Source organism: Hibiscus syriacus, unplaced genomic scaffold, assembly GCF_006381635.1.
Source record: "Hibiscus syriacus cultivar Baekdansim isolate YM2019G1 unplaced genomic scaffold, ASM638163v2 tig00002919_pilon, whole genome shotgun sequence".
Taxonomy (NCBI): Eukaryota; Viridiplantae; Streptophyta; class Magnoliopsida; order Malvales; family Malvaceae; genus Hibiscus; species Hibiscus syriacus.
Window position 1 is genome coordinate 945,102 of NW_024061957.1, and position 14,958 is coordinate 960,059.

Sequence of the window (14,958 nt, forward strand, 5' to 3'; positions counted from 1 at the left end):
CAGTTTTGGGAGTTCCTTCGGCTTGACTTTCAGAATACGGTACAATGTGTAATTATGGGGCATGTATGTCACATTTTATATATATGTATATATATGTATATACTGAGTCTAAAACTTGTATGATTTTAATTCTGTTTGTAATATATGAATGGTTTTCTAGATTCTTATTTTATTTATAAATTGTTTTATGATTTTACACGTTTTAATAAAAAATTTAATTTTCATGGATTTTTACTGTGGGTCGCTTCGGTGGCCCTAATGTGACACCTCGGATCGGGTTATCCGTATTGATCTGAGGGTGTTACAATTAATGCTTAGCCTACACTTTGCATGTTGAAAAATATTTCGTCAACCACCCTGGACTTCCAAGTTCGGTTACTGCTAGCTAGTACACAAACCCTAGTTTGAGTCTGAAAGCTCATCGAACTAATATATCTATTTCAATACATATTTGTTAATGGAAAGATTCTCATGTTAATGATTGTCGACAATTTATTCCTTCTTAATGATTGTCGACAATTTATTCCTTCTCATTTGGTCGGAGAATTATAGTGGATGGATATAATAAATTGAAGAAGATGGTATACTATGTATATAGAGAGATCGAGAAAGAGAGGGAGAGGGAGAAGGAGAGTTCAAGATTCTTTCTCAAGTCTTGCATGGTAATTCATATACAAATTCTTAAGATTGATGTCAAACCTAAGACGATAATGACTATTCATAGGTTGACAAATAAATTATATATAATTTTCAAATAATAAATTCAGCCTGACATATCACGTAGACTTACCATGAGTCATGTCAGAGATGGTAACAAATTAGAGGGGGAAAACTTCAATAGATTATATTAAACAAGATGATATAAGACTATGAATGCTTTGATAAAAAAATAACTTCGAAAATATTATTTAGTAAAGAAATTTTAGAAAAGGTACAACAAAATTCGTATAATATCAACACAAAATTAAAGTAATAATATAAGGTTAAGTGAATTCCCCTAAAAATAATGATCCACAATTAATATACAGTTAAATAAAAGAGTTACCAGAAATGTTAATATTTTTTAACATTTCTGTAAATCAATATTTAAAACATTATTTTTTTACCGAAAATATTAATATTGGACGCTAACTAAAATGTTTAACATTTTCAGTGAAACACTACCTAAAACATTATTTTTATACCAGAAATGTTAATATTGGGTTATACCGAAAATTAGTTAGCAAAATTAACATTTCCTATCATGAACAAATAACGAAATAACATCCAATGTGTTAGGACACCTGTAATAAAATAACATTACCTTATTCTTTTAAAAATTATGATGAAAAATTTCGTAAAAGATGTACTCTTCTCATAAATAATTAACAAGATAATATCTAATGAGTTAGGATATCGTTACGTTAATTACCATCATATGACAACCTTATCATAATTTTTAAAAATTTAGAAAATTAAAAATCATCATAAAATTTACATAAAATATCACATTAAATGTGTCAACAATGACATGAACCAAGTGGCCTCCATGATAAATGAATCGTTGTTATTCCTTAAGGATCGGGTTCGAGCACCATAAATGCCGGGGAACGAGCGTTCAATGTCGAGAGTATTCTTTGAACATATATTACCTTGTACCTATCCAGATTAATAAAAAATTTGTGTCAATAATGCAGTTGTTTTGTAATATTTTAAAGTCGAAAAAATAACTATTCAACTATTTTAAATATTAAGAGTCAAATATTATAAAGGATGAAAATTAAATTTAATAAAGAAAAAAATAAAGAAAAATATGTAATAAATAAGATTTTCATTAAGCTTAAAAGCAAATATTGATATAATTGTAAAATTAAATTAACAAGAACATTCCTAAGCATTGGGCCAAGATTAGGGTATGGACTAAACAACGGTTCTTGGAGGATATGTTAGATACATGTCCAATAGCTTTTAGGCAGTCCCTAAGGAAACAGGGCTTGTAATTGGATTAAACTAATAACTACGATATCGATTTTATTAAAATAATAACTACCATCCAGCTCAGTTGGTAGAGCTCAAGGTTTTTAATCTTGAGGTTATGGGACTCGAGTCTCATGGAGGGCATTTCATAATTTGGAGGTCTTCTACGGAAGCCGCTCTCAACCTAGTGTTGGGGGTAGCCTACTATCTTACCTCCGCTTACCCCATTACATATGGGAACAAGGGACAACCATTATTTTTATTTTAAATAATTATTAGATATGTTTTTATTTAAATTTTATAAAAGTTAAATTCTGATTATAATTATATGAATATATCAATGAAAATTAAAATATTAATTTTACATTATATTATCTAAACCAATTGTGCTAATACAAAAAACGTGCCTTGATAAAAAAGGAAAATAAAAAGAAATAAAAATAAACTTGCGGAATTTCAGTTGAGGTATGGAAGTTCCCGCGGATATCCAACTTAAGAAGAATGCCTAACCTTGCCGCCAACCCTTTCCCTTGGTCTTCTTCCAAACCCAGGAAAAACATGTCTCTTCCTTCTCAAGCAAAAACAATTCTCTTCCTCTGTCTTTATATCATCATCCTACAAGCCATGCCGTTTCCAGTCATCCATAATTGCAATTTGCAAACACTTAATTCCCTTCCTGTTTCAGCTCTTTTTTCTTTCTGTGTCCATTTCATAACAAAAGATGGAGTCTCAAGAACCAAAGGCTACTGGCTCCACTTTAACGACTTCGATGTACTCGAACCGGGTGATGTTGAAAACCGTATTGGAAAGTACTGATGGCGAGATGGGGTTGGTTGGTAAGACGGTGGTTGTTGGCGGGTGGGTGAAATCTTCCAAGGAGGTGAAGAACCAGCCTGTTCCCTTGCCGCCGGCAGCTTCTGATGCTTCCCCTGCTTCGCCGGAGCGTAAAGGACTACCCTGTTTGGAAATTCTCGAGTCTCGAATCCCCTGTTTCAGGACTATTATCAGGATTTTGTGTGGTCCTGCTAGTTCCCCATCTGTTCGAGAAAAGCTGGAGTCTTTGATTCCTAAACCATCACCTTCTTCCACATTGTTTCTACTGATTAACGATGGCTCCTGCATTTCAACTCTCCAGGTATTCTTTCTTTTATTCTCTTTTTCTTCATAAAGAGATTTATTAGATTGCTATGCAGATATTCCTAATTGGTATGGAAATTTCTCGATCAGGTCGCGATAGATTCAACTAAAGCTCCAATGTCAGCTAGCCAAATTCTACCGACTGGAACATGTATATTAGCCCAGGGTGTTCTGCAAAAAACTTCAGCAAATGGAAAACAAACAATTGAGCTTAAGGCAGAAAAAATTCTGCATGTTGGAACAGTCGAGCAGGATAAGTACCCTTTGTCGAGGAAAAGATTGCCCCTTGATTCTTTAAGGGATTATCCTCATATTCGTCCTAGGACAACAACGGTATTCTCAGTACCCATTGCTAGTTTTGGTCTTTGTGTCATAAGAAAACTACCTTGAAATTGAAACGAATATGTTCCTTTCTATATGCTTTGCATTACAGGTATCATCCGTCACTCGAATTCGAAGCACCCTGGATTTTGCATCCCACTCATTCTTTCGGAACCATGGTTTTTTGCATGTGCAAATGCCAATCATCACAGCGACAGATGCTGAAGGGTTCAGTGAAAAGTTTCAGGTTACAACTCTTCTGGGGAAAACAAGCAAGAAAGAGGAGCCACTCGGTGTTAGTGATGCCGATACTGTTAGCCTTGAAACTGTTAAGGCTGCTATAAAGGAGAAATCGAGTGTAGTTGAACTACTCAAGCGAAGTGACAGCAATAAAGAAGCACTTGTTGTTGTTCTTCAGGATTTGCAGAAAACGAATGAATTAGCTCAGCAGATTGAAGCAAGAGAAAAATCGAAACCGGTAACTGCAGTGAAGCCTGACTCGATGAACTTCAATGAAGATTTCTTTGGTCGGCAGAGTTATTTAACTGTGTCTGGTCGCCTTCACCTGGAGAGCTATGCATGTGCAATCGGACACGTTTACTCGTTTGGACCAAGATTTCGAGCAGATAAAACAGTGTCCCCCAGACATGTTGCTGAAATGTGGACGGTTGAGGTCGAAATGGCTTTTTCACAGTTAGAGGTAAGAATTTGCCTACCCAAGGCTCAAGTATGTTATGTAATTTACATCTTTGGTGATGAAATAGTAGTGATTTCATGCTTATATGTGAATATATCCGAACAACAACATATATATTACGTATTCAGCTTGAATGAGTATTCAAAAATTAAGATCTCAGTTATATTATATTTTCCATTGGAGCTTCCAGGACGCTATGAAATGTGCAGAGGACTATTTCAAATTCCTCTGCAGATGGATATTGGTCAACTGTTCAGAAGACATGAAGTTTGTCTCAAGAAGAATTGACAAAACTATTACTCATCGTCTCGAATACATGACGACAAGTTCTTACGACAAGATTTCCTATAGAGAAGCAGTGGAAATTTTGAGAAAGGTAAACCTGGACAACGCATTCTTCCTATGTATTAGCCACATGTTTCTACTACTCTGCTTTTCTTTAAATACTCACACTAAGTCCGGATAACATAGATTAGGACATCAAACATTTCAACCATATCTACAGCAACTTCGATCCGACTGAACGTTTTAATTTCATTCTTTAACATTAGGTACCAGATAAGGCTTTTGAAGCACAACTTCAGTGGGGCGTCCCTTTAACAGCCGAGCATCTAAGGTATATATTATGCAATTATTAACCTAGTCATGCCAATGCAAAAGCGTTTGACAGAAAAGAATGTTCTTATTAGTTTGGTACTTACTATCCATTTATTTAATGGCAGCTACTTGGCTGATGATCACTATAAGAGGCCTGTAATTATTTACGATTATCCGAAAGCAGTTAAGCCATTTTATGTTCGCTTGAACGACGATGGAACAACAGTTGCAGCCTTTGAGATGGTTGTACCCAAGGTAAGTCTAAATTTTATTAAGAGGCGAAGAACATTAGAAGATTTGAAACATATATCTTCAGGCACCAACACGTGTCCTGGACCTCTCCTGGTTTAGAATGGTTATAAAGTTGGATAAATTAAATCTGCAGATTGGAACTGTGATAACAGGGAGCCAAAATGAAGAGCGCTTTGACATGCTAAGTACAAGGTAATGCCATCCTTAGTCTACTGCAAATGTTAGGAACTTTTGGATTCAAAGACAAATTTCTTACTTTCGGAAATGGTTTTCTGATTTCAGGATCAAGGAATTTCACTTGTCAAGAGATCAGTATGACTGGTACCTAGATCTTCGCAGGCACGGAACAGTCAAGCACTCTGGATTCAGCCTACGGTTCGACCTTATGGTTCTCCTTACCACTGGCCTGACTGACATCAGAGATTCAATTCCTTTTCCCAGAAGTCATGGCAAAGCCAACAACTAACATCGAAAAGTGCATGATAAATAGTTCATAAAATCGAGATCAGTTTCAACTTACTTGTATTCCAGACAAAGAAAAAATTGTGTATACAGATATACTAAATGCAACATTCAAGAAATATCATAATGTATAGCTAAACATCACTCTTATTTGATCCCAATTACACAGTTTATTAAATGAAAAGAAACTAATCCTTGAAACAAACTGATTTTGGCATATCACACCAGGATTTCAAAATCTAATGGCGAACTATGACCTTCTTTTCGCCAACTGAGGTGCCATTGTTTGAATCTAGTGGGAAGAAAAATGGATAGAGCTCATACCGGATATAACAACTACTGTATAGGACCTGACAACCTTTCCTGTCGTTACAGAAGTTGGGGAAATTTCCGACAGCAATCGCCAGGCATTGTGCACAATCTATCTGAGGCAGGTCCCTTGTGCACTGCACCAATGCATAAAGGGTCACAAACGGTGACGATCCGGTTTTACCTTTTCCGAGTCCTTTATTCTTTGGCATGACAGCTTCCGATCTAATTTTATCCATCAGAGCTCCAAGTTCTTTGTTGAAACTTTGTGGGTCCGAGACATTTTCAACATTGAAGTAAAATATGCCGAACGAGGTGTCAACTTTTCCAACGAAATCGTCTTGGCTGTACCTTAGAAAGCAATAGTCGTACCAAATCCTTGCATCGGCTTGATTCGGACAGCGTTGGCGTATTTGCTTCGCTGCATCTTGTATGCAACTCGAACAATCTTTGCTGCTAACATCTCCTCTGCATTGAGCAAGACCATAGACTTTGTCAGAACCCTTGCCCGAGAAAGCTTCGATATAGCCTGTTAAGGCAGTTTTCGAGACCACTTCGGCTAACAAGCGATCGATGTTTACAGAAATCTGGCTACTGCTGCTTATGTTGGTGTTTTGGTTGCAAAAATTCCCCAAAGGATCAGCCCTGCAACTAACTAGAAACAACGAAATAAGAAGCACATATAACAAATTCAAGATTTCTTTCCTGCAAACTTGATGCTACGCTTAGTGTTGGGATGCCATTAGTATTGCCATTTGTAGTGAAGATGATGATGGAGAAGTGGGAAAAGATCTATCTTTTTTTTTGGGGGGAATTGATGCTAGTTGCACAATTTATTAAATGAAAAGAAACTAATCCTTGAAGCAAAGTGATGTTGGCATTATCTTTTTCTTTTTCTCCTTGATTTGAGATTGATTTTTTGTTATATCTTTCATAATTTATAACATTTCATCACCATTTATGTTAATGATTCTCGGCAACCAAACAGGGAAGCTTCAGCCTTCATAATCTAATAATAATTTGTTTAGGTGCTTCAATGGGATAAAAAAGTAACACATGTTCCTCCTCCATGAACAAATTGGAATAGAATCATTTTCCACTAAAAAGACATTGGAAAAGAACTATTTTCATCACTATATATACAACATTTCAAATCCTAGTGTTAGTAAAATGACTACAAAATGTTTGCACGGTTGCAGCCATTTTTGTTGATAATCAAGGCTCAGTTTCAGCATTTGATTGGCTATTCCGGGAAAATATAGGAACGGCTCTCACCTCCATTTCTGATCACATGCTTTCATGTAGAGGGACCTTAATTTGGTCAACCATTATCATACATTTAGAGATTCAAAACACAATGCATCCATTAAAAAACAATGAGTCAAGGAGGAGGGAAATTGAATACGAGAACAAACTTGGAAAGCAATGAACAAACCACAATATATGCTTTTGATGATATAATTTGTTATTACTTTGCTAATAGTGAACGAGACACTAAATCCTTTAAATAAGATTAAATGTTTGAATTATAATAGTGTGATGAAAAAAATAGGTTGAGAGTATCTCTCCATATATTCAATTTGAATTAATCGACCAATATATTAAATACAAATAGTTAAATAAAAAATATATAATAAAGATATCCTCTCTCCCTATTCAAAATATATATAATAAAAAAGCATCTGTCTTACTTGCACATTTACTATCTTTAACTTTAGTTATATATATATATATATTAGAAAATGAGATAGGATCCACTTACATTGTGTAAAATTCTTTTAGTTTTACATAAATCTGTGACAATTGAATGAGTGAAAATAGACAATAAGAAATGAGAATTTATTCATTAGAAGAAAACAACGAATTAATTTAGTAATCTATTTTCACTCATCCAACAATCTTGAATCTGTGTAAAACTCATTTGAGTTTTACACAATATTAATAAAATTTAGCCCTTAAAAGATTATAAATACAATAATTTTATTGATCTATAATTATAAAGACAATGGATATGAATCATTACAAATAAAATAATTCATTGCAAAACATAAATAAAATATAATTTAATTTAGAACAACTTCATCGATCGTTACAAAACATAAGTCAAACAAAATCTACCTTAGAATAACTCTAGACATAACTAGGGTCGGTAAAAAATCTACATTACGAGATTGGATCATGTTTCTCAATTCAATGATATTGGATCGAATTTAGATTTAAGGAGATCTTCTTGTCTAATGATGAGTATAAATATATTCTTTATGTATTTATATGTTAGTTAGATTTTAATAAAATATATTTAAAAATTTATTATTTAAGATGTTAAAATTTGGTTTAAAGTGTTATTGAATTAAATTGATTAATATTTTATTCGATTCTTTTTTTATTTTGATAAAAATATATAAAAAAAATTAAAATTTACGTCAAATCAAGTTTAGTTATGGTCAAGTTTCCAATTAAGTTTTCAAATTAGATTCGAAGTTACCTTAATAAATGAGAGTGACGACTCTGCATTAAATTAAAAATCTCCAACTGTAGAGAAAATGAAAGGAATCCCGCTGCCTGCATGATAGTTGTGTAAACTATGTGCGAGGGAACTGGTGATGGATGTAAGAGGAATCCAGGTGAACAAATGATCACTCTATAATCAGTTTTTTTTTTTTTTTGATAATCCAGAAAAGAACCAAAGAAAAATTAGCTACTATAAGGAAAATTAATATTTTTAATATATATATATATATATACTTACCTTAAAAAATATTTCTCGATTCATTATGAGAGGGAAGCCATAGTACCTAGCAAACCCCACTTAACTCAAAGCCCACATAACCCAGTCTATGTTCAAAGCCCAGAAACCAGAACAAATATCACCGCAAATTCCATCAAAACCCCGCCAATTACGCTCCCTTGTCCGTGGCCACCATTTTTCTACTACTTCCCACCTTCAATCCTTAAAGACCCACACTTTAACAATTCATATTCAGACAAGACAACCAACACAAAGTCAAAAACCCACTCTCTTTTTTTTTCATCGCAGAGACATGGGTGGGCATGAAGAGAGCAGGAGGCGAGGATTACTTGTTCAAGATTGTGCTGATCGGGGACTCGGCCGTGGGAAAATCGAACCTTTTGTCACGTTTCGCTAGGAACGAGTTCGACAACAACTCAAAGGCAACCATTGGAGTAGAGTTCCAGACCCAATGTGTGGAAATTGATGGGAAGGAAATTAAAGGGCAGATCTGGGACACTGCTGGTCAGGAAAGGTTCAGAGCTGTTACTTCCGCTTACTATAGAGGCGCTGTTGGTGCTCTTATTGTTTATGACATCAGTAGGAGGAGTAGCTTCGACAGCATTAAACGCTGGCTTGATGAACTTACCAGTAAGTCTTTCTTTCTTCATCTTCTTTCCCTTTTTTTGTTTCGATTATTGATTTGTTATGTACAAGTGTTTGGGATTTTTAATACTGTTTTTGGCATAGCAAGAATGTAGAATTGGATTCTCTGGAGTCATTGTCGCTTTTAGCAATCATAGAGAAACTCTGCTGCTGTTGATAAACATCACATCTTTTTCTCTCTCACATTCCTAAAATGCAGATCCAACTGAGGATTAAAAAAAATCCAAATTCTCTCGATGCATATTCATTGTTTGTGGCGTAAATTTGCTAGGGTTTTAAGTATTTTTAACTCCCGACTGTTGCAAACTTTTTTATTGGTTAAACTATAAATTTTTCACTTCTCTTTGATCATATTTCTGATTTGGTTGTTAAACTTTAAAATATTTCAATTGAATCACTTAATTTTGACATCATTCCGTTTTTACCATTTCACCGTTAATTATTAAACTGTATTACGATGTAGTATCTATATTTTTAAAATTTATTTTAAATTTATGAAAATACCACTGGAATCTTCCTCAATTTTTAACCCAAATTTTCGGATTTCCTTTAATATTCCCATGCTGAAACATCTTCCAAATCCCAACCATAGAAAGGTGAAGAAGTAGGAGATAATATATCCTGATTTTACGGTGATTAAATGATTAGAATTGTAGATCAAAATTGTTTTTCTCCGGATTTTTAATTGAAGTTTCTCGAGTTTTAAAGTGATTTTAGAAAGTCTAAACTTATAGAGTGATAGAGGTCGATGATTCATCTTCTTTGGTGTCTGGAGTGGACTAAAAAAAAGAGGTTGCTCCGATGTCCTAAGCAAACAACCCATGTCATCTTGTTATTTTTGAGTGACTAAAAATGGACTAATTCAAAAATTAGTGATCATATATGTTAAAATTCTTGAAAGTTTAGTGACCAATAGGAATATGATTAAAGTTGAGTGATGAAAATCTGATTTTATACCATCTTTTTTAATGATTAGCTGCTTTTCCTTTTATTTTTATTGGGAAGAAAAACGCGTTATGGTCACCATTATTTCTCTTTTTGAGTGTTTGTGCCTTTGCATTTTTGGTGGAGTCTGTTTGTGCATGGCCAAATGCCCCGTACTCGGACTTCAGCTTTTAACTCTACCAGTTCATGCAGTCATCCTCAAAATGTCTAATTTAGCAGATGATATTCCATCATGTACAATTCCTTTATCTGTCCCATCTTTTTAGTACATCCTCGGCTGCTGCCCCACCGCCCACTGTCTTTTGTATAGGAAAAAGATGAACTATTAAGGATTTCTGCTTTGTTTTAGAAAGTTAATAGAAAGTGGAAACTACTGTTTTTTCCTGGTAAATTTGCAAAGTTTTTACCTTTCCAGAGACAATTTTTTAACCTCATCTGCAATTTTTAATCTTGCAGCTCATTGTGATACTACTGTGACAAGAATGCTGGTGGGGAATAAATGTGATTTGGAGAACATTAGAGATGTAAGCGTGGAGGAAGGCAAGAGCCTTGCTGAAGAAGAAGGCTTGTTCTTCATGGAGACATCCGCCCTTGAATCTACTAACGTTCAGACTGCTTTCGAGATCGTTATCAGGGAAATCTACACCAATGTAAGCCGAAAAGCCCTAAACTCCGATGCATATAAAGGCGAGTTGTCTGCAAATCGAGTCACACTCAAGGATGGGGCGAACCCGTCCAAGGAGGGTTTCTCCTGCTGTGCAAGATGATCTCGGCACTTGTTCCCTCATGTTGCAGTCCCTGATTCCAATTCCATTTCCATGCACTCTGCTCATCCTGGTGAGTTCAACATGATTAAGTCCGTCAGTTTTGGAGCTTCTCAATATATACTTTTTGGGGGTCTTGTTATAGTTATAAAATAAGACTGCATTTGTCATCTGATACGCACTCTCTTACATACCGGAAGATTTCAGATTAGCGATATTATAGTGTAGGTTGTTCGGATTCGAAGTCGACTGTCAAATTGGTATGTTCCTTGTCTGTTCGTTCGAGAAACATTTCGTATATTTGAAAGTTTATATATTTATATCTAGATTTCAATATGTGCTATATGTGAAAGTTTTAAAGAAGATAACTAACCCGGATGCCATATATTAGATCAGGAAAATAGGTTTGAACTTATAGCGTAACGAAGCCATCACTTTTGCCTATGAACAAAATCCAGTTCTTAAATTCATATAAATATATCTTTTGATTGTGTAATTCAGTTTTAATAAACTTTTTATAAAACGTTTTTCCTATAAGTTTTGGGTTCGAATAACTGTGTCTGCACAGTGTATGTGATTTATCAATTGATTAAACAAATATTGATCACAAGAGCAATATGTTATGACAACCCAACTCTTGGGTGGCATTTGGTGGCCATAAATAGCAATTCAATGCAACCATCACATTTATTGAGTGAGCTTAATCACGTTATAGATATTTATAGGGACGTGAGTAAAAATTGTAGAGCATGTTACCTAACCAAGAGGGCACTTTCATTTTGGGGTGACAAATATTAAATGCACGGAGATCATCTTACCTTCCACTTAGGCATGTTGGAACTTGGAAGATTATGTTGTCTAGATTCGTCATCAATTGAACAGTTCATGCATATTTAAAAAGAAAAACTCAATACAATAATGGAGGCATCGAAATAACAATAAAAATATAAATATAAGAGTACATGTAGTAAGAAAAGTGGGTTTTTTTTAATTGTCTGATCTATTAACAATACATCATTCATTTTTATCATTGAGTGCATCCAATAGGTTTTTATCCCAGTTTTTTATGACACTCACAGTCTAATATTCAGTTTTGGAAGCTTCTGCCATTAACAGGATAGAATCATACATAGCTTGCAAAAGAAGCATCCATATCATCGCCTTCCCTTTCTAAACACCTCAGCAGCACATCAACTCTTGATGAAATTAATTAAATAAAAAAGGTGAGTTTGATTATTTGATTTGAACAGTTAATGATCTTTCACGAAAATGAAAATTTACATTTAAAAAATAGGCAAAAAATATTTTAAATGATCCACAAATTATGAATTAATTAGTGTCACTTTTCAAGGTTTCTGGGAGGCGTATATTTTTTTTATAAATTAATTGGCTTAACCTCTAAATTTAAAACTTTATTTGGAAATCTTTACTTCATCCGCCCAACAAGGACCAACCCAATAGCTTGTGCAGGCCGAATGGATAACATATAAAATAATGCGTAGGTGGGTGGGGAAATCGGCATAAAAATGTTGCCTTTGCCATCTTGGATTTTCGGCAATGATGAGGCCTTACCCGTATCTTTCATACTGCTCCAATACAATCTAATTTTAATTTCAATATTAAATTAAATACATCATGTTCTCCAATCAAATTATTTTGAACTTTTATAATTTAGTCACATCGTTTCTATATAATTTGAATTGAGACTGAAATTTTAAAATTTAAACATTTAAGAAAAAAAAGTTAATCAAAATAAAATAAATAAATAATATTTATAACTTAAGTGTAGAAAAATAACTAATGATAAAATTTAATCGATGGTTTGGGATGATTAAAAGATAATATCTGTTTATAATCTTTATTAACCATTCACAACGCATATACATCTTATAAACAGACGTAATTGTTCAAATCTAAAATATCAAAGAAAAATAATATTCTCTTTAACTACTAAACTAGGTTTAAAAATAAAAAAAAATTTGTAGTAGTTGGGTCAAAAGAATCTAGCTCCGACAATTATGTGTGTTTTTTTTATTTGTTATTTGTTTTTGTTGGATTAGATAGAAAGAAATAAGTCTATGAAATGTAAGTGTAAAACTGAACGCACACGCTTACAATTGAGTTGTTGTAGTCTGCCGTTGACATAGACTCATAGTTGAGCAACCAATTCTAGTTGAAATCGAACTTGGAAACTTCCATGTTTGGTTCGAGATGTATTCTCACTGTCCCACCAACCTCCGTCGAAATGCCCTTCACGAATCCTCATCAAAATTCCAATTTCATTTTCACATAGAGGACTCCAATAATTAATGTTTAAAATATTTTTTTTCTATTTTTTTAAAATTTATAACAAATACCAATTTTAATAAATGAATTATATGACTATCGACTACAAAGGGCAGTTAATGATTATTTTATTCAGTACTCCCAATCTGGTTGGTAGGTTTCAAGACGAAGTTTCCCATATATTTAAAATATATTAAATTCACTTTTATATATATATATATATATGATAATATAAACTACAACTTTCCCGTACAAGTGGTGAAGGCAGCCACGTGCAAATGTATCTTTCCTTTTTTATGAAGCAAATATTAATCTTTAAAAACTTGATAGAACAAAAAGATCGATGTTTGTGTTTATAGTTTAAACATTAAAATAATTCCCGAGTGTTAAATATACATTTTATTAAAGTATATAAACTAGTCACTTTAAAAGTAAAAGATATATAAAAAACAAATAAAATTTAATCAAACAACTTGAATAAATTATAAATATAAACAATATTATTATCGATGATAAATTATAAACATCGTCAACATTGACTTTAAAATACTATAATAATAATGGTCTATTAACATGCTCGTATTATCATAACTCAATATTGGCCTATCATTAGTAATTGCGAGCATCTATTAATATTCAGCATGAGGACTCAAAACAAAGATAAATTAACAACATAATCAAATAAACATCATACGAATCTAGAGAGATGATGTCAAATCTAACCTTAAAAAAATAATACAAAAAATAAAATCTCTACTATTTCCATATAAAAATAAGCATAACTATTTAAAATAACTTATTCATATTAAAGAATAAGAAAATAAAAGAAAAAAATTCAACAATTAACAATTACTCTAAAATTAGAATCATCATTAATGATAAAAAAATTAAATATTTAAAAAAATGTATGATAGAAAATATGAATTGCTCGTCAAGGTCATTTAGTAGAGCACAAGACTCTTAACCTTGTGGTCGTGGGATAGAGTCTCAGTGAGGGCAATTCATAACGGATGTCTTCTACGGAAGTTGTTATCAACTTGGCGTTGGGGGCATCATACTACCCTACCTCCCCCTGACCCCATTACATATGAGAATAGGATCAGCTAATATTATGATAAAAAATATATAAATATGACTAAGATTTTCTATTATAATAATCTCTAATTTATTTATTCAAATATCTAAAAAAACATAAACATATAAAGGTCATTTGTCTCATTATCAATTGATCTTAAATTAATCATCCATCTTAAAATTTAAATTATCAATTAATAAAATTCATCAAGTAACCTTAATTGTTAAATAGAACGTTGTTATTTCTTAAGGTTATGAGTTTGAGTAGTTTGCATCTGCAAGTATGGGTGTTTATCAATAGTTAAGAAAGATTCTAAATAGATAATACCTTGTAATAATTTAGATTATTCGCAAGAAAAAACAATTAATATCTTTGACTAGACGAAAATTGACACACATTTATAATTTAATATACTTTATTAAATATTCTTTAAATTGTATACGATCATTTTTATTTTCATGTCATTAGGGGATGAGTATTTAAAAATATACAAATAATATTTTGAATTATAAGTCAAAAATATTAAATTAATAATGAAATATTTTAAAATTAATCCAGACTAAATAAAAAAAATTGCACGAATAATATGATATACCATAATCAAAAGGAAGTGCATTTGAAAAAGAAAAACACATACAAATAGTTTTAAAGGTAGGGAGAAATCATTATGAAAATATAGTGACGCTGCTACGATGTAAATATTAAACATGTTTACCAATAAAGTGGTAATGAATGACATATTTATTTAAATCAATTTATTTAT

General features: G+C 32.8%; 2 protein-coding genes and 1 pseudogene across 2 annotated transcripts; 2 read left to right on the forward strand and 1 right to left on the reverse strand.

The window, feature by feature from the left end:
* Nucleotides 1-2,625: 2,625 nt before the first annotated feature.
* On the forward strand, nucleotides 2,626-5,453 carry LOC120164876 (asparagine--tRNA ligase, cytoplasmic 2-like). The gene is made up of 8 exons (XM_039174520.1): nucleotides 2,626-3,091; nucleotides 3,184-3,426; nucleotides 3,527-4,114; nucleotides 4,302-4,487; nucleotides 4,663-4,727; nucleotides 4,834-4,963; nucleotides 5,094-5,152; nucleotides 5,243-5,453. The coding sequence occupies exons 1-8, from the start codon at nucleotides 2,678-2,680 to the stop codon at nucleotides 5,424-5,426; spliced, it is 1,869 nt and encodes a 622-aa protein (XP_039030451.1). The 5' UTR covers nucleotides 2,626-2,677; the 3' UTR covers nucleotides 5,427-5,453.
* Nucleotides 5,454-5,502: 49 nt separating this feature from the next.
* On the reverse strand, nucleotides 5,503-7,012 carry LOC120163563 (cysteine-rich repeat secretory protein 55-like). Its single transcript, XM_039173472.1, has 2 exons — nucleotides 7,007-7,012; nucleotides 5,503-6,450 (listed from the first exon to the last, which is right to left on the reverse strand). Exons 1-2 carry the CDS (start codon nucleotides 7,010-7,012, stop codon nucleotides 5,662-5,664), a joined length of 795 nt encoding a protein of 264 aa, XP_039029403.1. The 3' UTR covers nucleotides 5,503-5,661.
* A 1,630-nt stretch (nucleotides 7,013-8,642) lies between these two features.
* On the forward strand, nucleotides 8,643-11,075 carry LOC120164887 (annotated as a pseudogene).
* The last annotated feature ends 3,883 nt before the right edge of the window (nucleotides 11,076-14,958 follow it).